This window comes from Calidris pugnax, unplaced genomic scaffold (assembly GCF_001431845.1).
Source record: "Calidris pugnax isolate Ruff unplaced genomic scaffold, ASM143184v1 scaffold20, whole genome shotgun sequence".
Taxonomy (NCBI): Eukaryota; Metazoa; Chordata; class Aves; order Charadriiformes; family Scolopacidae; genus Calidris; species Calidris pugnax.
In genome coordinates, this window is record NW_015094510.1 from 11,752,225 (window position 1) to 11,777,629 (window position 25,405).

The following is a 25,405-nucleotide window of genomic DNA, read 5'->3' on the forward strand; positions in this document are numbered from 1 at the left end:
AGCAATCATTGATATATGTATTGATTTTTATTATCAGAAGACACAGACATGCTTGCATAGGTAACAGAAGAAAATGAACTACATGAACTGCTTTCTTCATCATTGTAGAGTTCTGTATTTCAGTATTTCAGCCTGCTGACATGATGAAGGTAAGACATTGATACAGTGCACAAACTCAAAAATTATTACACAATACCCATTTTAAAAAACCCCACATATCCAACTAGTCTGACCAGACTTCTGTTTTCCACAAGACTGCTTACCTTACTGAAAGACAGAATTACCCAGGGAAAAAATTGGACCCTATACTAACAAGGCTCTCAGGAATCTAATTACAGAATGGCAAAAGTGCTGAATAGAGGCACATTAAATCACATGGCTGTCATTCTATGGCAATGCATGATATATACCTAAAAGCCACTCGTGGCCAATAAAGTCAACGGGAGCATTTGCATCAGCTTACAAGAGCATAAAGGAAAGGAAAACAGTGTTTCTTGCCCTGTACTGCCAGGAAAATAGAGCCATGGTGACCACAAAACATGGCTAAATTGCATTGAGACCATTCATACAGCCAGGTCTAGGCACCAGGAGTTGCTAAGGGCAACAGAGTGGGACAGAAAGTAAGATGGTGAAAGCTCTGCTGCCAGTTTTGCCCCCATAGTGACTCTGGGAAGGCAGCCTGGTGCTATGGCAGTTTGGGAGAGGGCTGAGCCGAGGGAAGGCAGCTACAGGTGGTGCCCCAGGGGTGGCTGTCCCATTGTGTCAGTGATGGCAAGGGCAGTGAGCTCTGTCTCTGCCCAAATTCCCTCTCTCTCCTATCTGTGGTAGGGCTTCAAACATCAAAGTCCATTTCTACCCTCTCCTCTGAATCCTTGAGCCAGATACTACTGCTTCCACCTAAAAAAAATGGGTTGCTGTCTTCCAACCAAGTCTATTTCCTATACCGTTTTAATCCTTCTACCAATTTCTCTGAGGTCTCAATCCACTCTGCTGATCAGTGGAAATTCATCCTCAGTTTCTGGGTGTCTTGTCTGTGTTACACTGAGAAATGCACATCAGTGGATAATTGTCTTCTTGGTCAGTAGATAGGCTGTGCCCATCAATTTCTGGGAACAAAATGCACTAAATCTGTACAGTAAATCTACCCCCAGTGGCAGGACTATTGTAAAGCACAAAACACCAATGAACACCAATCAAAACGTAAAGAACCCAGTACTGACAGGCACTGCTGCCAGCAATACTACTAATTCCCTTAAAGAGTACAAATAATATATATAACACCATCACCCCGGATACCAGATAGAGTATACCAGACCAGATAAACCCTAAACCACCAATAGCATTGTCTAATTGGATCTCTCATTTCAGATGCTGCCAGTTTTATCACATGCTTATGGCACTGAGATGTTAAGACTGAAAGGTCACATCATATCTTAGAAGGTAACCATCATTGTAAACATACAGTTTCTGATCTGAGGGGCTATAATCAATACTCTGGATTGTAGATAACTTTTTATCTATCATGACACTTACTCTACCTTCTTGGCCAGTATTTGTGTCATACATGTAGAAGATCTCCTCTTTCCTAGTGTTTACTGGCCTTGTGGCATACAGAACACCACATAATATGAAAGCGTTGGAAACAGATGGCTTGTACTGTCTTGTCTGCCAAGTACTTAGCACATCAAGTGTGGTCTCATTGAGTTTGCTAATCACAATGTTGCCCAAGTTATTTTCTGTTGAATATATTACCCATAACCCACTTTCATCCACAGCAAAGTCTATGTCTTGCCATGATACACCTGCATAAGAGAAACGGCTACCAGTAGCAGCATCTGGAAGATCCTTTCTCAAAACATCGGTGCTTGTTTTTATATTATGCTTCACCATTTGTCTTGAACTATAAGCATGATAGTACAAAAAGTTATTATAAAGGGCAGCACCACTTCCCTCCCCATACACTACTCTAGTTTCATACAGGGGTTTAAAGAGCAGCAAATCATCAAAGGAACTATAAATTCTGTAGTATTCCAAGTATCTCCCATCTGTGTTCAATGGTGCAACCCAATAGACTTCTTCCTCTGGGTTAGAGGGAGAGTAATCTCTACCCCAGGAACCGTATTTGTAGGAAAATCCTCTCCAGTTCAGCTTTACAACATAGGGCTGGCTAACATTCAGCAGTCCACGGTGAATGCAGCTACCTGCAATTAAAGAAAAAAAAAAAACAACCAGGTTTTCCAAATGTCATCATTAACAGAGAGGTTTTGCATACTGTAGCCTCTAGAGTGTGCTTACTAGGGATTAGTTTTGTGGCAAGGCAGAGACACAAATGCATAACTCCATGTGTAAAAGGTTCATTTTTTGGCCCAGGGGAGTAAGGTGGGGGGTAAAAAAGATAGGGACATCCATCCTCAGTCAGGATTAATTCACAGAAAACAAGTGCTCACTGTGCTGTTCCAGACAAGGGACAGATTTCTGTTTCTACCCATTTGATGTATGCCAGCCTGATGCACTAGGAAATCCCTTGGAAAATACAATTTCAGAAGCATTTTAGGTTATTTTCCACCTCAGTGGAACTGAGAGCATGGGAGATGGGGAAAAAAAAAGAAAGAAGAGCATCTGATTTCTGTGTATTTCACTGAGGAGGGGAAGGAAGGAGCAGCAGCAGCAGTAATTCCAGAGTCACATTTCAGATTAGCATTCTGCTGTCAGAATCACAGCTTTACAACAGTGTGTCACAGCTGCATGATGCCTTCCACCTCAGACCCTCAAAGAAATTTGCAGACAGTAAGAATCACAGCCTGGGAAGTGTAGACAGATATTATTCCCAGTTTTCGTGTGAGGCAACTCTAAAGAGAATATGACTTCAAGCTGAACCAGAACAGCTCTGTTTTCCACATATCAACTACAAAGTCATTTTCACGATCATGGAAAAATGAGTTTAGATACAAGAAATACTTTCCTTTTACTCATGGTGAATGGCAGTGACATTCCTGTTTCCTGATAAATTCCCAATACTATAAGTCACTGGTGGAAAAAGTCCTCCACTCAGAAATCTCTGTGCACCTCTGATGAGTCCAAAGCTGCCACTGGCAAAAACCAGCATGGTTTTTTTCAAGTGTTAACATTAGCTTTTTCTATGACTGCCACAAAAGTGTCCCAGATTTTTCATTGTAAGGATATGTTCACCTGAGGTAACGGAGACGGAGAAGTCAAGTGACTGGCACGAGCTCACGAGTTCAGTGGTACTCCAGCATTTCCCTATTCGGTGAGGTGCTCTAGCCACTAGACAGCCTTCCTTATGATAGATGGAGTATAACATGAATAGATCCAAGTCTCACACGTCAATTAATGGATAAATTAATGGCCACAGCTGTTTGATGTTAATAATACCTCCCTCAGCACAGGAACTCTGTGCACCACCAGCTATGGCATCGATGATGAAAGTCAAACTTACCTTTTGAGGTTTTAATACTTTCCATGAGTACCGTGTCATGATTGCTTACAGACTGTATGAAAAGAATGGCTGTTCATAAGCTCAGTCATATGAAGGGATGTCTAGCATATAAATAACCTACATCTTAGGTGTACTGAAGACTCCTAAAACCACTGACAGAAAAAGCCTAGGAGATATCTAGTTCTCAAAGGCATCCTGGTCTATCCCACGGATAGAGTGAAATGGCGAGACAGACCAATCTGAAGTACTCTCCTTGGAAAAAGACTGAGAAACAAGCTACTTGGTGAAAAAATAGACTGTTGAAAATGCAGAGAAATCTTCTGATCTAAAGCCCAGGGGGGAAGGTGGGAAAGCCTCTGGGACAGGGAAACCTGAGGCCTGAATGTTAGAAATATCCAAGCAAGGGGGCAACATTTGTGCCAATGTGTAGAGTCGATTTGGCCACTGAAGGTCTCCATGTCTCCTCCTTTCTCAAAATGTAGCATTTTTTTCCTTGAACTACCTAACATTTCATTCTCACTGCTTTGTGCTGTCTTGTGCTTGAGGGACGTGACTCACCTGCAGCCTCCTCGTAACATCTAAGAGGAAGGTGAGGAGAAGCTTTATTTTAAGTGTAAATCCCTATGTTGAGCTAAATTCCTGTGTATCCAGGCCATGCTGGCAGCATCCTTGGGGTCTGTAGTGCCCACGGGAGCAGCTCTGCATCACTGAGTTCCCAGCTCATGGCAGAGAGGATGACGTGAGTTGTGAACAACCCCGTCTCCTCCTCCAGTCCCTTTTGTGTCCTGGGATTCCCGCGGCTGAGACGCGGGATGACCCCGGTTGAACGCTGCTTCCCTCCGTGCCACCAAGAATCGCAGAGAATCATCCTCCCTGGCTCGCAGCAGATGAGCATTTAAGCATGCACTTAAGTGCTTTACAGAGGATGAGGCCCCGGAGCAGAAACCTCATTTCCAAATATAGCACAGGAGGAAGGCTGTGCTGTGTGGCCAGCCAGGCTGCGTCCCTGGAAATGGCACATAGCGTGGCTAGTAACATGGCCTCAGCACTTGGCATGGGGGTCAGCGTTTGGAGGTGCTTATACCTCAGCTCATGCAAAGGAAGAAAGCTGAGGCAGACCGGGCAAAATGGCTTGCAGTCTGCCAACTCCATAAATCAGTTTGAACTGTTTTTTTGGTATATCTCCATTATGTATTGTTACCTCCGGCATGAGGGCTTCTTTCAAGCTGGTGACATATTGAATACATTACTGTGCTTAAATCACAATAAACTTATCTAAGAATTAAATGGTTATTAAATGCTCTAAAACTCTTGATTTGTTTAGAAAAATACAGCGCCGAAGCTTGCAGGTAGTGAAGCACTGCTAAGCTCATCTATATGCGACCTCAAATAATTTTTCATGTCATTAAGCAGAACACAATTTCAGATTTATTTTAATAATTCATACATTGTTTCATAAATAAAAAACAAACGTGTGTTCAGCAGAGAGACCTTTTTTTACAAAAGAAATAATAAATTATTATTTCTTCCCTTAAAGAGATCTCTCTGCTGAACACTTGTTTGGTTTTTATTTATGAAACAATGAATTATTAAAATAAAGTTAGAAGCGTGTTCTGTTTTAATGACATCAAAAATTGTCTGAGGTTTCTATAGAGTATGTGCCCGATTTTGATTTCCTTGAAAACTCTCCCAGAATTATTATTTTTTTTTACCAAAAAACTCTGTGGTAGTCAGGGGGTGATCTGTCTTCTGCACAGGTTCAGAAGAATTCATTGTTGTTTATTTAATCTAAACTTGCCTCCCTGTCTGGATCTTGTGGGGAAAAAAATGCACAAAGGAAACAAAGTGTCATGTAATTTTGTAAATATTAGAAGGTACTTGAAATAAATCCATATGCATTATTCAGACTTTCAAGTTTTTAACTCCTTTCTCCACTCTTTTGGGCCACTGATAAATGATGTCCTGGTATTTTTGCCTGCCTTTGTTTCATGCTTATGTGGCAAATAGGCAAGAGGAGGACTAACATAGGTACATACACACGTACTTCTCCTTCTCCCTACATAAAGAACCAGTATCTCAGCTCAACTGTTTACTAATCCTCCTGTTTCATAAGAAAAGGAGCTGGCACTTAGTTGTCAGGGCTGGAGAGAGCCTGACTTGCTCAGCTGATGGGCTGCAGCACTGAGACGCATCCCATTGGGTCTTGCTTCACTCTGAAGCACTTGTAGAGCACATCAGCTCCTCACTCCAACAATACAAGTGCCAAGAAACCTCCAGTAGCCTCCTCCCCTCAAGCAGCTGCGTCTGATCACAGAAGAGAAGGGATCGCAAGAGGTGGGACCCACATTTAAAGGAACTCCCATGAGGGGTACAGAGACCAGGAGCAGACTGGTGCTACGCTCTCACTCTGGCACTCCCAAGCACCAGATGTGCATCCTCCTCTCTCAACAGATGAACCACTGCATCCAGATGTGTAAGCTGTTACACGGGGGACAGAGCTGCTGGCGGAACGGCTCATCTTTTTTCCTACTGTCTCCCTGACATAGGAAGACCCACACATAGACAGCTCCATCTTCACCAGACACAGGCTGACAACTGCATCAGGGAAGACTCATGTTGTCAGCATCTAACAGGGGATGAGGTGGAGGGCTGCAGTTCATCTGACCTACCTTCAGGCAACTAAACATTCGGGTACCTCACCTAAGCTCCTTCCATTGCCAATGGAGAAAGGCATGCGTCTCCAGGGGCAGTTCAAGCAGTCTTGGAGAGGAGGCACTGGCCAGCTCTTTTCAGATGCCTGTAGGGCATGTCTCTCTCTTTGTGTATGGACATACTCATTTCAAAACACAATCCAGATCACTCAAAAACCTTGGGTACATAGGAGGTAAAATACAAGGTAAAAGTGAAATCACTGTAAGACTCCAATGGGATTGTCTGAGTTTCAGCATTAGGCTACACCAGGTCTTCCTCCTGCGGAGACCTATTCACCAGTAACTTGAAATCCTTAATTTCTAAGTGTAAAAAAGCCAGAAAAATCAGCTTTCCTCTTTTTTTTCCTTTCTTTCTTTTTTTTTTTGCCTTTGAGAGTTTTATCTGACTCACTTCTCCCTGCTGCCTCTCTCAGATCATTTCAGTGAGATGTGACAAAGAATCTGCTGCAGAGTCCTCAAAGAACCATCCTGGGGTCTTTTCTCTCTCTGTCTGCCCTGATGCAGCCAGATGAGATCAGCACCAAAAAAAAAAAAAAAAAAAGGAATGGATAAGTATTTCTTTCCACTGAAGTGATGAGCAGAGAGATGCCAGGAACTGCCACAGATAGGAAAGTAAGTGATGATGAGGAGGATGATTAACTGTATATTTACTGAGACCCATCTCAGACACTCACACCCACCTGTCTGGTGAGAGAAGGCGGCAAATGAAGACCAGTGATTTCTTTCTGCTATGTCACCTGAGAACAGGCCTGCTCGCTCTGAGAAACACAGCAGCAAAAGCCTTGGGGGAGAGAGTCAGAGGGGCTGTGCACTACAGCACTGAGAAGCAAGAAGCTTTAATTAAACTTGCCTTTAGACTCATGGTCTTAGACAGCTTGGGGATTAGCCAAGCTCTCTCTAGTTCATGTTGCCTACCCAAAATATGCAGGAGAGGGGATGAAGGGGGAAAGAAAACGCAGCCTGAAAACAGGACAAAGAGTCAGTTTAATACAAACATAAATATAATATGAACTAAAAGCAGGGCAAGGCCAAATGGTTTGGCAGGAATTCAAGGCATTCAAGCTTGCAGAGAAAACGTATGGAAATTGTGTTCAAATGCATAAATGAGTGCTAGAGAGCTTCAGAGTCCTAGGTGCGAGCATCCATGCAAAGCCTCCAAAATGACCCTCTAGAAAATGCAGCACTCTCACATACTTACTCCATCTCCCCAAGCAATAACATCTTCCTACTACTACCTCTTTTCAGATACAGTCTGCAGGACACGTAATTGCTCTACAAAGTTCTCTGCCCAGGGAACATTTGCTCCCTGCCAGGCACACAAATTCAGGATACACCAGCGCTGTGTGCATTAGCAGAGATCTGAGCCTACACAACACCTGGGTGATCTGTAAAGCTGGCATCTCCCAACAGGTAGGAAACTTGCCAGTCCTCTGCAGTTGCTCAGCCAGCAGTCCTTTGTGCTAGCCTCAGAGGCCACCCTCACCCTAAATCTGGCCGTGACAATAAGCCCACACACCTCCTTCAACCCCTTCGGCATTCCTATTCCTGTGGGCAGGAGATAAACTCACAGACACCAACACCAGAGGATGTCCTCAGTTGATGTCGGTGGTGATAATTCTCTGGAAGTCAGTGGAAGCTATTGTTCATATCACGTGGTGTTTGGGCCTTCTAGGCTATTTTCTGCTCTTTGGTTCTCACACAACGCGGTGACATGCAAAGGTGCCTGAGCTAGCTGGCGCACCAGTCAGGAATAAGGCAACACTAAAGCAATACCATTTTAGTCTCAGATAAACTCTGTCCATCTCCAGCTATTGTTCATACCACGTGGTGTTTGGGCCTTCTAGGCTATTTTCTGCTCTTTGGTTCTCACACAACGCGGTGACATGCAAAGGTGCCTGAGCTAGCTGGCGCACCAGTCAGGAATAAGGCAACACTAAAGCAATACCATTTTAGTCTCAGATAAACTCTGTCCATCTCCCCATCGTGCCCTAAGAAGCAAGGCTAAATAATTCTGTTACGGTCACAATCCTACGCAGTTACATTGACTCATCCCAGAGCTATCATCCTGCTCTGGCCATGACTTGCCAACCCCTGCATGGAGCTGCACTGGGAAGGACAGACATTCCTTTCCCACTCTGAAGGCTCCCACATCCCACAGACGCTTACGCCACCCACGCAGGCATAAAAGCAGTGCCTTCCTCCATCACTCAGGGAAGGACACAGTATTCTTGTTTCAGTACTTTCTCCCAAAACAAAGGCTTGCTGTAGGCTCGAAGAGAAAGAGGCTGTTTCTTTCCACACACCGTCACCCTTAATAAATCAATGAGATGCCCTTCAAATACTTTTAATACATTGCTTGCTTCTTTTTTTTCTTTTTCTTTTTTTTTATCAGTGGTGATAATTCTCTGGAAGTCAGTGGAAGACCACCCTCACCCTAAATCTGGCCATGACAATAAGCCCACACACCTCCTCCAACCCCTTCGGGGTTCCTATTCCTGTGGGCAGGAGATAAACTCACAGACACCAACACCAGAGGATGTCCTCAGTTGATGTCGGTGGTGATAATTCTCTGGAAGTCAGTGGAAGCTATTGTTCATATCACGTGGTGTTTGGGCCTTCTAGGCTATTTTCTGCTCTTTGGTTCTCACACAACGCGGTGACATGCAAAGGTGCCTGAGCTAGCTGGCGCACCAGTCAGGAATAAGGCAACACTAAAGCAATACCATTTTAGTCTCAGATAAACTCTGTCCATCTCCCCATCGTGCCCTAAGAAGCAAGGCTAAATAATTCTGTTACGGTCACAATCCTACGCAGTTACATTGACTCATCCCAGAGCTATCATCCTGCTCTGGCCATGACTTGCCAACCCCTGCATGGAGCTGCACTGGGAAGGACAGACATTCCTTTCCCACTCTGAAGGCTCCCACATCCCACAGACGCTTACGCCACCCACGCAGGCATAAAAGCAGTGCCTTCCTCCATCACTCAGGGAAGGACACAGTATTCTTGTTTCAGTACTTTCTCCCAAAACAAAGGCTTGCTGTAGGCTCGAAGAGAAAGAGGCTGTTTCTTTCCACACACCGTCACCCTTAATAAATCAATGAGATGCCCTTCAAATACTTTTAATACATCGCTTGCTTCTTTTTTTTCTTTTTCTTTTTTTTTCATTGAAACATTTTAAGCCCTTCCTTAAGGAGCTGAGAAGGGCCTTGAGATTTTGCAAGGTGGGGTTTTATTTCAGCTTTCTCTCCTGCTTGATCCCCCAGACAAGGTGTTACTCGTGCAGCCTGTCAGAGAAGCACAGCAGCTGCCTGCACGGTCAGGAAGCCCTGAGGAGATCGCAGTAGGAAAGGCTGCTGACCCTAGGGGAAGCATGTATTTCTGTCTCTCACCTTTCCAACAAGATGTTTGAAACAGCTGACCCCAAGGTGATGAGAAGTAAATGCTGGTCGGTGCAAATCTGGGCTACTCACAAGCTAGACACCACTCCTCCTTTTTTTATGGGCTCCTGTGGCTGATTGCTAAGATCCTTCCCCTGGGTATTGTATACAGCAGAGCACTTTCTCTCTTACAATACTCTGTCAAAAGGAACCCCCTGTGTATAAAATGCTAGGGGATCAAGACAGCTTGATAAATCCTCCTGTCTGTTAGCGAGTGGGATGCTTGACCTGGCATATCTAAACTACTGCTTCCTAAACAGTTTGCTCCTGTGTCTCATATCTGAATCTCAAAATTTCTCAGACCACAATTCACTTGCAACATGATTTTTCAACTGAACACACCGTCAAGACAGGAATTATTCCAGTTGTAAACTAATTACCACATGCCCTGTGATTGTTGCTACTTTTATATGAACCACACTCTGGGAACCACTGATCTAAGCCCCAGAACATAACCTTTCCTAGTTAAGAAAATGGTAAAAATCCTCTTTCTGTTGAAATCAGTGATAAAGCTCCCACTTATTTCTCTGAGACCAGAATTTTCCCCCAAGGTTCTTGACCTTCTGATTTAGAAGAATCTTTTGCATGTGAAGCAAAAGTAATCTTCATGCAAAGCTACCTTCCAGAGCTTGCATACCAACAGCTTTAGAACATCAACTGTTGCTCATACATTTCCCAAGCAGCATAAGAGAAAAATTGCCATGACACAGGTCACTTTCACAGGAACTATTAAAAATCAAAGCTGGTCAGAAAAAAAGCATCGTTTCCTGCAAAAAAAAAGGTAATTGTTTTGAGAGAGAGAAGGGGGGTAGAGGTTCACTTTTCACACTGCAGCTGAGAGAAAGATTACAACTTTTTCCAGTTGAAAGCAGCTACTGTGTCTGGAAGAGTTGTTCCCTGCCCTCGTTTTCCTTTTGAACCCATTGATGAAACATTAGGAGCTGTCTTCTCAATTTGCCAAGAGCTAAGTGGTATCATTACAATTGTATTTAATATTAACAAAGAAATCTTTGCATTTACTCTTCTGCCCATGTATTATATTGTTTCTTATCTAACATAGAAGTGAAATGCTTACCTGGTGGGAAATAAGGGGGTACTGTAGTTTTGTTTCTGCTCTCTTCACACTCTTTCAATCGATTCTGCAGAGACACAATTTGCCGACGAATTGCAAGGACGTTGTTTTTGTCCAGTGATTCTAGTTCATTTACCAGTATAGTCAGATTTTTGATCTAGAGAAAAAAAGAAAAAAAAAAGAGAGTAAGTTTAAATTTTTGTCAACGTCATTTTATAGATATTTGCAGGCAGGGTTGATCATACCACAGAAGATGCTACAGAACAGGTTTTAAGAAATATCCCTAAGAAAAGACCTCATCCTGCTAGTCTGAACTTTACATTTACAGCAGAGGTATGTGGCCACAAGGAAATGTTTTAACACTCAGTTGTATATTATAATGCAAAAAGATAGTGCTATTTTATTAATAGTTTAAAAGTATCCGGTAAGTTTTAGGCAAGTACTGGCTATTGTACATAAAAAGTTCTCATTCCAGCTTTATGAAGGTATCTGGAAATTTTATTTGCAAAGATAAATAACACTCTCAATCACCTACTTGATGAGCTAGAGGACAATGGAGAAAATGGTATTTCACTTTCAATCTGAAGTAATTATTCTCTCTAGGTGAGTGATTAATTACAATTTTGAAAATGTGATTTATAGTCTGCTGGGAAGGTGATAGTCTTTCCCACTTCTTGATTTCATATTGATTGGGCCACTGCCCTAGCAACCAGAAGCTAATTTTATAATTATCTAAGTTAAAGCACGGAGGCTTTCAAGCATGGGGGTCTAAAAATTAATATTTATTACAATAATTTAATCAGCTCATGTGCTTAATGCTATGCAAAACTGTTAACTTTCAGGCAGATATTTGGCAAAAATAAAGATGTCCCCATTTTGTTTTGGCTTTTTTTTTTGTTGTTGTTTTTCTGTGCTCTATATCAAGGAGAAAGATGTTAATACATTTAAGGTCAAGCTTTCTTTTAATTTATGCTGATGAAATGCTAAAATAATTCCACTGGCTGCAGTAGAGACCAGCTACATTTCCTCAACCTAAACAGTAAAGAGAGAGTAAACTGTTATCTGTATATTTGAATCCTCTGTGGCTAATTAGGGCTTTGGCAATACCTCCAAATATATTTGCTCAACGATGACATTGCTTCCAACAAGGCTGGATTTCAGCTGAGTGACCAGCCTCTCTAGGTCACTGATTTCCATTTTCAGTAACTGGAAGTCCAGTTCTGTGTAAGATACACTGGTGTGCTCCATATGCTCCACTCTGATGGTTAGATTAACGATTTGCTTCTGATACAGTTCAATCATTTCTGAGTACTCTCTAACCTTAAAAAAAAAAGAAAAAAGCACATATTCAAGTCAAGGTTAGCAAATAAAACAAGCCTGTCTGACATCTTTATTATATTTCTGAGTACCCCATGCATAACTTCCACATACTTGACATATATATTCTTCACATAAACTACATAAATGAAATTCTCATCACATACATTAAAAATGTGAAATTTAACCCTCATTTATTGTTGGCAGTTCCACAAAGTCCCCTCAGGAATGCCTGGGGATAACCGAAGGCAGAATTTTACTCACGGTCTTCCATTTTTTTAATTCTTTGCCAATATTGTCTCTGTGAGCTAATTTTATCCTCGATATGCCAAGAACTTACATTGGTGAAAATTTTATTAGGAAATCTGCAGTGTATTATCTCACAAAAGCAACCCGAGAAGGCTGAAAAAATGCAATAAAGGATTCCCAAGTTTTTCAGCTTCACATTTCCCATTAACTCTGAATCCAAATAGGATTTTACCCTGCGTACGTGTGAATTATGACAAAAGTTGGCAGAACTAGTTTGGGGTTTGTCTTTGGGCAGGGGGTAATGTTTAAACACAGTGTTAAAAATCAAATCTGGTTTAAATGAAAGTGTAAAATTTATTGCAGGCTTTAGCTAAAGTAATTTACGTAGCAGCCTTTTCAGCCTTTGAACCATTGAACAGTTGTCCACATAAATATATTTGCACACATGTATCTGCTGAGGTAAAGGTCACAGCACAAGCATCGTGATGCCGGATGTTAAGATTATACGGATTCATGGAATTCCATGGAAAATGTTAGTTCCTTGACATTTAACACTTTGGGAAACATACATCATTCCTCTCCTATATGCTTCATAAAATTCATGCCTGTTTTCCCCTAAATCAATATAATTGTACCACAAAATGTAAGAAGTAGGAATAAATATAATTATTTTGTTGCACCAGTAACTCCAAATTTATACTCTCAGATGGTGTTTGTAGTATAAGTCCCTCTCTTTACAGCGCTATGATTTCCATAACTATTACATATTTGGCTGAAAGATTTTTAACCCATATCATCTCAACTGTTCTTGCATTATCTTAACATAAAAGGAAAGTCGGTATTTTTTCCCATTGGCTCTGAAATGACCTCTAAAATCCTGTCCTGGTATGAAGACCATGGACTCCCTGTTTTCCCTTTCCAGCAGCATTCCCTGGGATGGAGACCCCAACAAACACACTTATCAAATAATTCCTCTCAGTTTTGATTGAATCCTGTGGGTACCACAGAGGAGGTACAGGAGCTCACAACATGGAAATTCATGAAGGGCAGAAAGGATCCTTTGAGATCATAAAATAGTCAGTGATGTGGTTTAAGAAGTAGAACCACAAGTGAGTAGACCCCCTTTTGAAAAGTATAATTTTCTATAGTGGCACAACCACACCATAAATCTGAATTAACCTCTCTGCATGCACATACATAACGTACACTGAAAACAAGGCTGCTCAACCCTGTGCATTTAAATCAGGGTTTGAAACAGATCTTGTGTTCTAAATGTGTGCAGCCAGACTTTGAGCTGCTCTGATCTAAACTGGCACATCTCCATAAGCTGCAGCAGAAGCACCCTGACTCATAAGACTGGATGCTCTAGATCTCCCAGGTCAGATCTGAGTAACTTCAAGCTTAGGAAAAACTAAGCTATTTATTACAATTAAGAATAAAATACTAATAACATATAAAGTCTTAGACCTAACTTCTTGTATAAAAAGACAGCTGAAAGCCCTTGTCCTGTCTGACACCATCATCTGTTCAAGAGGGAATTGGACAATGCTCTTGGAAAAGCCACTCTTTCACTGATCACCAAAACCAGTTTGGAGTTGGAAGATACCCTCGAAAAAAATCTTCTGAAAAGATTCTCCAAAGGTCAGTGTTTAAAATGTGTGCCTAGAGCTTGCACAGCGAAAAAGCAAGCACATATGATTGCAACCTGAGAAGTATAAAGCAAGCCCATGTCTGAAGAAGATCTCACTGCTGTGTGAAGCTACACATATCACAGAGATATTTGGAAATCTATCTAGGTATTAATAACCTTTCTCACAGTAACACTAATACAAACACTAATACTACTGATAATAATAATAATGATGCAATATAGGTCAAATCTACAAGCCGCTGAAATGCTGGAATTAATGATGGCTACTCATTAGTGAGAAACTGTGAATCTGGAGTTTTCTCTAGGGGCCTGAGAGCCTGGACAAAATGCTGGGGGCTGGAACAAGGCACACATAGTTATTTCAGCCCCGCTTGCAGAGTGCCGCAGGGCACAGACCTGAAGTTCTTCTCCCACATCAGAAGGTTTTCACTCAGTCAACCATCTAGGTCATTTAAGGACATGTCAGCCCCATCCAGTGGAGTATAGCTGAGAGATATCCACACAAGTTGAGCCTGAACTAGCCCCAGCACTCTGCAGTGCTCTATACAGCCACACCATCGTCGCAATGAGCTCGAGCTAATAGCTCCCCTGGCGAATTATTGGACAAATATAATTTTCTCAGCAGTGCTGCTCTAACAGGTCTATGCCGCTTTTGAAGACAAATCCAGCACATATGTCAAGCATCGCAATGCCCTGTGTGGACATTCCTGCCTGCTCAGATCTGGCGCAGGAGTTTCTGTAGTTCAAAAATATCGGTTGAAAGAGGAACATGATGTTGCTCTGTTGCTTGGCAGATAGATTTAAGCAGCTTGTAATCCCTGGTCTTCTACTGTAGCTACCTGCTAGGGACTGGCTGTCGTCTCTTGACAGACTGGCACAGAAATTGTGTGCATATCCCATCTTTAGGCACACAGAACAATAACTCGTATTGATTGCTGCCACATTTGTCATAAAAGCCTAAAGAAGGGTATGATGAGTGCTTAGGGCCTGTAATATCTCTTTATAGGAAGAACATGGAGCCATGTGAGGCATATGTAGGAAAAAAAATTCCTCAGTTTCAGTTTTTCCTCCTTTCCAAGCATTGTCACCCTCATGGAATGAAAAGGGCATGAAAAATCTGCAATGCTCATTTACTGTGTCGTTTACTTGCAGTTGGTATTTATCAACACGGGTTTTGCAGCATGCAAACAGACACTTCTCCAGCACGTATTTGGAGAGTACAGAAGGGGGAACAAAAGTGCAAAGATGAAGATGTAAAAGAAAAGAAAAAAAAGTGGGAGGGCTGAGGGAAGATGAGATAGAAGAGACCAAACCAGCAACTCTATAAAGTCACTTGGCCCAGGACACTGGCTTCGGGCAGGCCTGAGCTCTATGGACACATAAGAAGCATAGTTGGCAAGCAGTCTGCAAGCTGACACCGAGAAGAATTCTACTGCAGGTTAACATTTTGAAAACAGCTGTTCCTGGTGGAGGGCAGGCATAGTTTCTGTCTCCTGTTTTTGTTATGTGAGGGTGTTGTGGCTGTTTTGGGCCAAGTTCTGGAAGGCACTTTCTCTCCTTGGGATGAAGTGCCGATCCATCCCTGGTACGGAGGTGTCCTCTCCCCTTTCCTATTGAGAGAAGCAGCCAATTCCAGCTTCACTTTGAAAGGTTAATTTTCTTCTGTAATCATAATTATGCTGGCAAAGGTTGATGTGACAGAGGAAAAATTAGTCTGGTATTTTCAGCCTACGGTTTGTACTCATTTGGCACATGAGAGCATCTCTTTATCAGCGAGCTTCCTTGCCTGCTGATTCTATAAAAGGACCCCCTTGCTTTTTGAATTAGCCTACAATCAGGCAAAAGGTTAACGATTCAATCAGGTTGTTTATCTGGGACTTCTAGCACACGGAAAGCATCCTTAAGAGGGTCCAATCCTGCAGCTCTTACCCTGGGAAAGCTCCCATGAGCTTCAAAGGGTGTTTTAGGAGAGCAAATAAAGAATGGGTTCTCAGAGTCAAAAAAGCAAGCAGCCAGTAGAAATTTCCACCCCTGTGGTGAGATCAGGTTATGTTTGAGCACAATTTCTCAGGATTTTACTCAGGATCATTTCTAATAATGATCAATAATGAGAACTGGGCTTTCCTCCATTTCATTATTTCCTTCTTTCTATGACTATATCACGATTGTGTACAGGATTGTACAAGGAGGGTTGTTTCCACAACTGGAAAGGTGAAGAATTTTTATGCATGGAGACTCATGTATCACAAGATCTGAGATTACTTAAATTCAGATATCAATAGGGCAACGCTTGACACCTTTCTTCTTTCTACAGAAAAACAGTATCATAACTGAAAAATTTTACACACACAGAGTTACATCAAAATGCATTTCTGACCCACAGTATCTCTTTGCCTGGATCACACCAAAGTATATGTCACACTTTATCTAACTAGATGCATTGTAACACTGCTTGGCTGATTGGTCTCGACAGGATGAAATTCAGTGAAGCCTGAGTTAGGTCAGGAATTTTCACTGTCTGCAGCAAGAATTGAAAGCCAAGGTCAGTGTCTACACTGCGTTACACTGCTGGACACCTAAGGATGACAGCATGGGTGCCACGCTAATTTTTGATATCTATAGTAACCCATGTATTTATATGAGCAAGACACACGACTTTGAAGGAGATCTGAGGTTGTCCATACAGAGAGGTCAAGCAGCACTTGAGATGCTTTGCATTTCTTCATGAGACTAGCAGATAAATCACACATCCTAAGGGAGAAATGCACCATTTTGAGGAAAATACTTGTAAGAGACTGGTTACACCAAGGCAAGTGACTGGGAAAGATGGTGCACAAACACCTTGAAGAATCACACCAACTTTCTGGCTAGAAATCATGACCCTGATCCTGTCCCAGAGCAATTAGCTTAAAATGCTGGCACTGACCACAGTGGGAACAGTATGGGGACCTAAAATCTCAGTAATTCTCATGGATCATTAACTCTGAACTACGCTTCCATCCTGCAAAGAATCAGGTAACTTCTGTGCTTCAAGGCAGAGAGACTTCTGTCAGCTTGCCCTTCATATCCCTGCTGACAGCTGCATGTGTTTCATTGTTAGCTCCAGTTCTTTCAAAACAAATGATTTGAACTGAAAGATCTTACCACAGGATCTTCTGCCTGTTGTTCTGTTTTTTATGCACAACTTCTTATCTGTTCTTGATTATACCAGAGGAGGGTTATGAATATTTATGGTCAGAATTTATAATTTAATGCCGTGCCTTTTCTGCTGATTAATTCAAGGACACTTCATTTCTTAAGATGCTTGGTTCCTGAAGAAAACATTTTCTGCTGGACACCTAATCTGAATCCTGAATATTTACCCACTGTCAAAAGTCAAAGACAGACTTCCGTCTTCACAGGCAGCTTCACCTGGTGCACAGCAGCATGTGTGGGTTTGCTTGAGTTCCTCAAAAAATGGATCTGAATTCATGCAACAAGCAGCCAAAGTAGTGTAAGGTGTGTTTGACTTCAACAACAATGCATAATTCAGCAGTCTCGCTGCCACAGCTTCAGATGTTGACAAGGAAGATATTTGGGTTTTTTTATCTTTTTTTTTTTTTAATCTCTGAGAGCAGAAGTGAAGGGACAAATATTCACCTACTTCTTCACTCTGGTCTGTGGTGACCTTTCTCCTCTTTCCCTTCCTTTCCCTCTCACAATCTGGCTGGCTTGATACAAATAATAACACATGAAAGAGCAGGAGGCTTGGCTTCCTGTGGCTCTGTGTAGCAATCACAAACCAATAAAACTGAGCCAAGAGAGGAAAAACATAACCATTCTTCCCAAAATACCATATGCGTCTAGCTACAAAAGCCTAGAAAAGAGACCTAAGGATATTCAAATGTGTTACATACTACAATGTCAAAGATTTGAGATTTAATCACCCTTCTCGTCTTTCTTACAGAACCCTTTTTCCCACTGTTTGAAAGACAAGTCACAGAAAAGCACTGGCTGCTGTACTTTTTCACAGGCAACCATTTTTTTCAGCAAAGATACAATTGTTATATTTATGAGAAAAGAACACCTTACTTTAGAAAGCTCTAACTCAAATTTCTCCGAGAGCGTTGCGGCTATAATTTCCAATTTCTCAGCCTTCTGCACTGGGAAGGTGGTATCCGGCAAGTACACAGAGCACTGGCAAGATCCCCTGTCATCCACAGAGCCAGACACATTGGTGAAGAGCTGCAATGAGAAATAAGCAAGGAAAAAGTGTTAATATTCTTCTCTGAAATCAGGAGCTAACATCCAAAACCAATATGATCTGTGAAAATCATGAGATCAACAACTTTGTTACTAGAGGTCTTTCAGCTTTTTCTTCCAAGGAACTCAAGGTATATAACAATTTTTATGACTTGGCCTTACAAATCTTTCTGAAAATAGTTAAATATTGCTGTAAAGATTCTACCATTGGACAAGCAGAGGCATATAATAGTTCTTACTTTCCCAATCTTGTGGACAATATTCCTAAAATACTGAAGTAACTTTTCCAGAGGATGGAAAAACACATGGAATCACAGAATCACGGAACTGTCAAAGTTGGAAGGGACCTCTAGAGGTCATCTAGACCAACTCCCCTGCTAAAGCAGGAAAGTGGTAACTTAGTAATTCAGTTCTTATAGTTACTGTTCCGTTAATCTGAATCGATCAGATCATCTAGTCATTTCCATCCACAGAGATGAAAGCACCAAAATAGAGCTAGTAAAAGGGAAAGTTTTGAAAAGAAAAATGCTTCATTTAAAGTTTCTCAGTCAGCCCCAACAAAATAGACATATGCATTTCCTTATACACCACTGAAAGGTGATGAATTAAATACACAGGCTCAGCCTCAGGTAGAGATACTTACTTTGCTACAAAATATTGCACTTAATACCCACACACCGCAGCCTGCCCACCCATGTTTATGGGTAGTTTGCAAAGCTATTGCCCATGCCATTAGCATGAATCTCCTTGTCCTGGTAGTCTGCGTGCCCAAAACATCACCATTAGAGCAATGTCTATACTGTATTATAGAAAGGTCAGGGCTGGCAATTCCTGATCTTGCCATAATTTATAGCTAAAGCATATCATTTCCTATAAACATTGGGCTGAATACTGAGTGTGTTTGGAGCAGTTCTTTTTTGTTTGTATACAAAACGTTTCCCTGTTCATAAACCTATCACGAATTTATTAATAAAGATATTTGATGTTACTTTAAAATATTCTGGCACACACTTCAATGCAGTTGCACATTCTAAAGCTACAGACTTGCTCTTTAAATACACTTCTTTGTATAATCTCTCCTCCTGCCTTGCAGAAATCCCGGTGTTACTCATGTGTTTTCTCTTTCTCCTTCCCTCTTAAAAATAAACAAGCAAACAACAAAACTAACTCCTGAAAGCTGACACTTCAGCACTTTTTCCCTTGCTTTTTCACAGTGGTTTCAACTAAATTCCTCACTGCCAAAGCAGCCCAGGATATGCAGTGATGGCCAGCAGCAAAGCTGTCTTGATCTGTGAGCCCAGGAAGAGAGCAGCAGCAGGCAGGAATGATCCCAGTTCACACTTCTGGCAGCCTCTTTACCGCAGCCATAGCAAACAGCACGCATCTCAGTTTTGAAAGAAAGCATGAAAAGGTGTTTTATCTGTGTTACTCAAGTACCATGGGCCTTAAAACTTCTCTCATAGACAGACCGCTGAAGACATTTAATATGAAAGGAAGCAGAGAAGTATCTCGTGGCATTCCAGAACGTCCCAGCACAAAACTTCCATTGATTTCACTGCCAGGTAGGTTACCAAAACACTTCTGAAAATCCCACTGAGACCATGCTGCAAACTATTTGTAAGTTTCCAAGTACTTTTGAAGATATGGCTATCAGTACCTAGATTACTTTGAAAAATAGGTTCCTAAGTCACTTAGAAGCTTCTGCACCTCTAAGTCCTCTGAGTATGGGCATGAAGTATGCCTTTTCCACATCACTTCAATTTAAGAAATGGAGTAGGAGTCAGCAGGTACTTGATTTTCTGAAATCCAGGACATTTATTTAGCTGCCTAAATGTGGACTTAGGGTTACATCCTCAAAACAGCCTACCCATTTCAGTGCCTAATTTCCAGCTACACTGTAGCCCAGTGGCATTCACAGTGCTGAATTAGATATTTTCTCTTCCTAAGACAAAGAATGGGATCCACAGAAACTACACGGCAGGGACAGAGTCCACCTCAGCTGGGCAAGGAGATGGATGAGGTTTGGGTCCTGCTAACTGAGACTCAGAGAGACACTCCTAGCTCCATTTAACTTTCTAAACCCTCTACTGGAGCCAGACACTTAGGTCTCTCTCAGAAGAGGTCCCTTCACACATTCCAGGAGCCACACTGGGCTAGCCTGGACAACAAAGACCTGCCTCAGAGCTGTCTACCATCTCTGACCTGATGTAGAGCTGTGCTTTGGACAAACCCTGTTCTTGATGCTAGGTTGCAGGACCATTCAGAGCTAGTGTGTCCCATCAAATCTATTCCAAAGCAAACATGTTATTAAGCAGTCATTGACAGAGAGAGGGAAAGAAACCAAATCCTGAAATCTGCAGACCATGGACTTGAGCACTGTACCAGAAGACACAGGAATCAGACTCAAGTCCCTCTACCAGAATATAGTAGAATAAAATTTGAGCTAAGTAGAACAGGAAGAATCAAAATTTTCTCCTCCCCAGCAACTACATGAGGGCACTGGTCAGAAAACGGTTTCAAGGCCCTGCTCTGGTTTACATGGGAAAGCAGAGTTGAAAAGAAGTCTTTCCCCTCCTCTAGGGAGGCTGTAACCACCAACTCTTTGGTACATTGTCTTCAAACCCCCACCGTTTCATGTCTGAGATCCAGTTCAGTAGTCACAAGGACAGAGCTTTGGATATATATTTCAGGCACTGAATGACATGGAAGCAGCACTGATGATTTTAGGAATTCACTACTGCCTGAAATCCTGGATACAAAACACCTAAATGCCTTTTCGTGGGCAGCCTAAATGGTGAACACATAGCAAGATTAAATCTCTGAGTGACTATGTAGCATTTAAAAAATTGGACACAAGTTCCTGATTTTGTTTTTTTCTGGACTTCATTGAAGAACAGTAATGGTCATACCTTTGGGGAAGCGTGCAGGACTTCAGTCGTCATGTCAGGCTCTCTCAGATATGGAGTGGTCATATGAGTGGTCATATAAGTGGTCTAAAAAGCAAAGGAAAGGCTTTTCAGGGTGAATTCCTGCATATGGAACCATCCCTTCCCCACCAGCTAACCTCCATCCCGCTGCTCCAAAGCACTTCAGTTTTACTATCTGTAAAATTATCGGCTTTTCTCATCTGCTGCTGAGGCAACTAAGATTTCCCCAGGCAGAGTGTCACTTCATAGACACCTCTTTTTGAAGAAAAGCTCTGCATGACCAGTTCAAGACAGGGGACACTCAGCCTGCCTGGGAGGTGCGAGCTGGGGGGTCTGACAGGCAGCCCTGGCAGATTGCATGGCAGTCTGAAACAACAGCATTGTGCCCCCCTGCCCTAAATCCAGAGACTACTGTCCTCCTGGCAGGGACATCCTCTCCTGCCACTCCTCTCGGCGTGGGACTTGCTGCCCCTTTCACACCAAGCTGTCAGGCTGCAGGCTGTGATGGCTGGGGCACACATCCCACTCTGCTACTGGCACCACGGAGGGGGCAGCATCCCACCACGGGGAGGGACCACTGTGGGACCTACCACACTGCCATGGATACTGCCAGGTCCACCTTGGGAGTCTCTTATGTAAGTAAGATTATATACATCCTTTAACTTTCATTTGAGGCTGGTGCCTGCCTTCCTGTCACAAGCAGCGGAGTGGCTGTCACCCTGGCACTGTACTGTGCATCCCAAAAGGTCTACTGCACCCCCATGTAGCGTGCAGGGCACAGAGCATCCCCGTGATGCAGCACACTGTCACCCAGAGTGGGAGTCTCACCAAAATCTGTGGCAAACTGGGAAGTGCAGCAAGACACCCTCAGTGTCAAATGGTGTGACAGATGGAGCATCACATGGTTTCCCCCTGCAACGGGACACCTACCCCTGTGTCTTCTTGCATTTACTAAATCCCAGATGGAGCCCCATTCCCAACCCAGGGAATGGTGGGGAAACCCAAATGGCCAGCAAAGGGCAGGTCTATGAAAGGACACAGGGTAAACAAGCTTTTGTGGGACAGTTTGTCAAATAAACCCATTTGAACAAGTATTTGTGTGCTCAGATGATTACACTGAACATGGGGTGGCAGCTAGTTGCAATTAACAGTGGTAGGACAGAGAGTATCACAAATTGTGCAAATTACACAAACTAAGGACTAGCTTAAAGCTAAGCAGACTGAGGAGAAATGTCTCCCATATTAAGCTTTCTACCCTCAGCTTATCAACGTATATTTACACCTCCATCTTGACTTTTGCATCTTTCTGTTCCTTGAGCAGATAAAAGCACCTTCCCAGGAGATGCTGACTTCACTGCCTGCCTTCACAGTGCTCCCAAACTTCAGAAAATACAGCTAGGGGCACACAAGCCTTTTCTGGTTGGTGACTAAACCAGACAAATCAGAAAGAGTGACTGGGAGCCAAAATGGTTTTATTCTAAATTTTAACTAAAAAATACCAAAAGGCAGTCACTTTGGGTCAAACAAAACCAAAATCTTTTGTTTCACTTGGATGAGCTTTTAAGCTATTCACAAACATTTTCTTCTGATAATTTAAGCCCAGTTTTAAATTTAAAAAAAAAAAAAAAAAAAAGAGGCAGTACAAAACCAAAGCACATCTTTCACTAATGTATTTTTTTACATTTAAAGTTTTTCTTCAAGTTTTCTCTTCTCCCTCCTCTCTGGATTTGTTGTTGGTTTTGTGGAGGGTTTTGTCTGATTGATGGTTTTTATTTGAACTTCTTTCTTGCCCAAAAAGATACAGTTTTTTGGGGAAGAGGGAGAGGACCTCACAAAAAACACCTAGCATGGCTTTCACGTGCCTGGTCACAGAGTATGACAGCAACCATGCAACTAGGAAAGCCCCCACCTCCCATCTCCTTCCACATCAAAGATGTGGATCCTTTCCTGCTATAAGCCCTTGCTAATTAATTAGAAGCTACACAGAGCATTTAATATCCACTCAGATCCTCACTGGGAGTTGCACTCATCTAACCAAAAGCAGAATTTAACTCTGATTTTAAACCTGTGCCTCACTTTTACATTTATTCCCCAGTCCCTGTACATTTGTTGGAGGGGGGATGGAGGAATATTTCAAGCTTTCTCCATGCAGAGATCTCAACATTTGCCGAATAATTTTCCAATAACCTTAAAATAATTTTCAGCAGTCTAAAGTACATGAGAAGACAAGAAGGTTATGAGACCCTCATCTTACCTCTTCTCTTACTGTTGTTGTTGCAGTCAGAGCCCTCACGCTCTGCATGAGGAGCAGCACAGCCACCTGTGTGTGCTTCATCTTCTCGGCCAGCAGACGTGACAGCAAAGGGACAAAGGAGGTCTTATATACTAAAGGCTGGGGATTTCCCTAACCAAACCTTGAGGAACTTGCATGATACTTTTCTAAGTTTTTGGAGAAGTGATGTCATAAACTCATATAATAATAGGTGCCAAATTACTAACGTACAAAAAACATACAAGTTACTCCATTAGAAATTAACTACATACAATTTCCTTATAGGAAAGCTTTCCCATGGTGCAGTATCTAATCTTAATCTTGGTCAGGCAGAATATCAGGTGCTTATTTGCTAGGACAGGTGGATAGGCATTTCCTCTTACTGTGACTCAATCACAAAAATTTTTATAGATTACTTCTAAGTTATGCAGACAATACAAGTCTGGGTGGTATTTATTACTTCTTATAGATACAGAGCAGAGCAGGTCTGGTTAGACTGTTCACACACCAGAAATATCCTCCCTTTTTTTCAAAAGCCAACAGACCTTTGACAATGAATAAATTGCACAGGGGTCTCTACAGCTTTTCAGTTCCCTCAATTCTCACACAGTATAGGTGGGACACAAACAGACTACCTCCTCCCATTTCCTTCCCAGAATGTCTTGTACATTAACAGTATGTACCCAGTAACGGTTGCTTGTGAATTAACACTGTGTATTCATCAATGCTTACTCACTTGCTCACTTTTTATGGAGCTGCATGCCACCTGACCACAGTGATTCACTGTCCTGTCTCTAGAAAACTGATCCAGAGAGGTAAAAAAGAGCCACAGGCAATGTCTAGTGTGGTCTTCACACTCCCCCGCACTGTGCCACGCTACCTTATGACAGGCAGTGCACTGTCTGCAGTGCCCAAGGCATCTAGTCCACCATGGGAACTCCCCACTTCCAAAAAGCTGCCACCTTGGTGGAGTCAGTCTCCATCTGGTGCAAGAGAAATAAAATTAAAATTTCTCTCTAGAGTTCTGGGGATCACTGGGAAAATGAGCTTGTTGTTTGGGTTGAAGGTTCCAGTCAGGACTAAGGGGATGACCATGTTATGCACTTGTAAAAGAAGTCAAGAAGTCCCTGGACCAAAACATGTCATCTCCTGTCCATTCCTGTGCCTGTATCATCAAAGCAGCATTTGCCATTTCCTTCTTCATTTTGTCAGACTTGGTTCTTCTACTGCGTCAACAAAGGCCTGCAGTTGTCTGTAACTGGAGAAAGCAGTTAGGAGACCCTTATTCCCTTCCAACGTTGGAGGGCAGAGGTAAGGGCAGGAGCAGCAGTACTTCTGAGCAGCAGTAGTGCCTCATGTGAAACCCATCTCCTGGGTGAGGAACTCAGGAGGCTTTCTTGCATTGCCATAGCGCTGTCAGCTCCAGGCAGCAAACGGAAAAGCTGAGACCTAGGACAGATCCATAGTAGAAAACTCTTCAAAGCAATGAAGTCCGCTGGTTGGGGTAACATGGTTTTACCACAGCTTTGCATACACATAATCCTCCTGACAGATACACAAGGCTGCCAACAGCATCTTTTTTGAGGAGTAGCTCATTTTGTAGGGAAGGGATAGAATATGTTCTTGCAAAAACACTTTTTCACAGCAGAAGCTGCATCTCCACTGGAGGATTTCATGGCTAATAATCATAGAATCATAGAATGATAGAATGGTTAGGGTTGGAAGGGACCTCCAAGATCATCGAGTTCCAACCCCCCTGCCATGGGCAAGGACACCTCCCACTAGAGCAGGTTGCTCAAGGCCACATCCAGCCTGGCCTTGAACACTTCCAGGGATGGGGCATCCACAACTTCCCTGGGCAACCTGTTCCAGTGTCTCACCACCCTCATAGTAAAAAATTTCTTCCTGATATCTAATCTGAATCTTTTTTCTTTCAGTTTAAAACCGTTTCCCCTTGTCCTATCATTACACCTCCTGCCAAAGAGTCCCTCCCCAGCTCTTCTATAGGCACCCTTCAGATATTGAAAGGCCGCTCTAAGGTCTCCCCGGAGCCTTCTCTTCTCCAGG

General features: G+C 42.5%; 1 protein-coding gene across 1 annotated transcript; it reads right to left on the minus strand.

Moving 5' to 3' along the window:
- Positions 1-8: 8 nt before the first annotated feature.
- OLFM4 (olfactomedin 4) lies at positions 9-23,564 on the minus strand. The gene is made up of 6 exons (XM_014965719.1): positions 23,321-23,564; positions 21,049-21,132; positions 17,969-18,121; positions 11,788-12,000; positions 10,684-10,837; positions 9-2,201 (listed from the first exon to the last, which is right to left on the minus strand). The coding sequence occupies exons 1-6, from the start codon at positions 23,399-23,401 to the stop codon at positions 1,408-1,410; spliced, it is 1,479 nt and encodes a 492-aa protein (XP_014821205.1). The 5' UTR covers positions 23,402-23,564; the 3' UTR covers positions 9-1,407.
- Between the last annotated feature and the right edge of the window lie 1,841 nt (positions 23,565-25,405).

Bases quoted from the DNA above. Each gene is read 5' to 3' on its own strand.
- OLFM4 (XM_014965719.1), bottom strand. From the start codon at position 23,401: ATGAAGCACACACAGGTGGCTGTGCTGCTCCTCATGCAGAGCGTGAGG. The intron at 21,133-23,320 runs GTAAGATGAGGG...TTTGCTTTTTAG, and splicing joins CAACAACAGTAAGAGAAGAG to ACCACTTATATGACCACTCA. The intron at 2,202-10,683 runs GTAAGCATTTCA...CTTTAATTGCAG, and splicing joins ACCCCCTTATTTCCCACCAG to GTAGCTGCATTCACCGTGGA.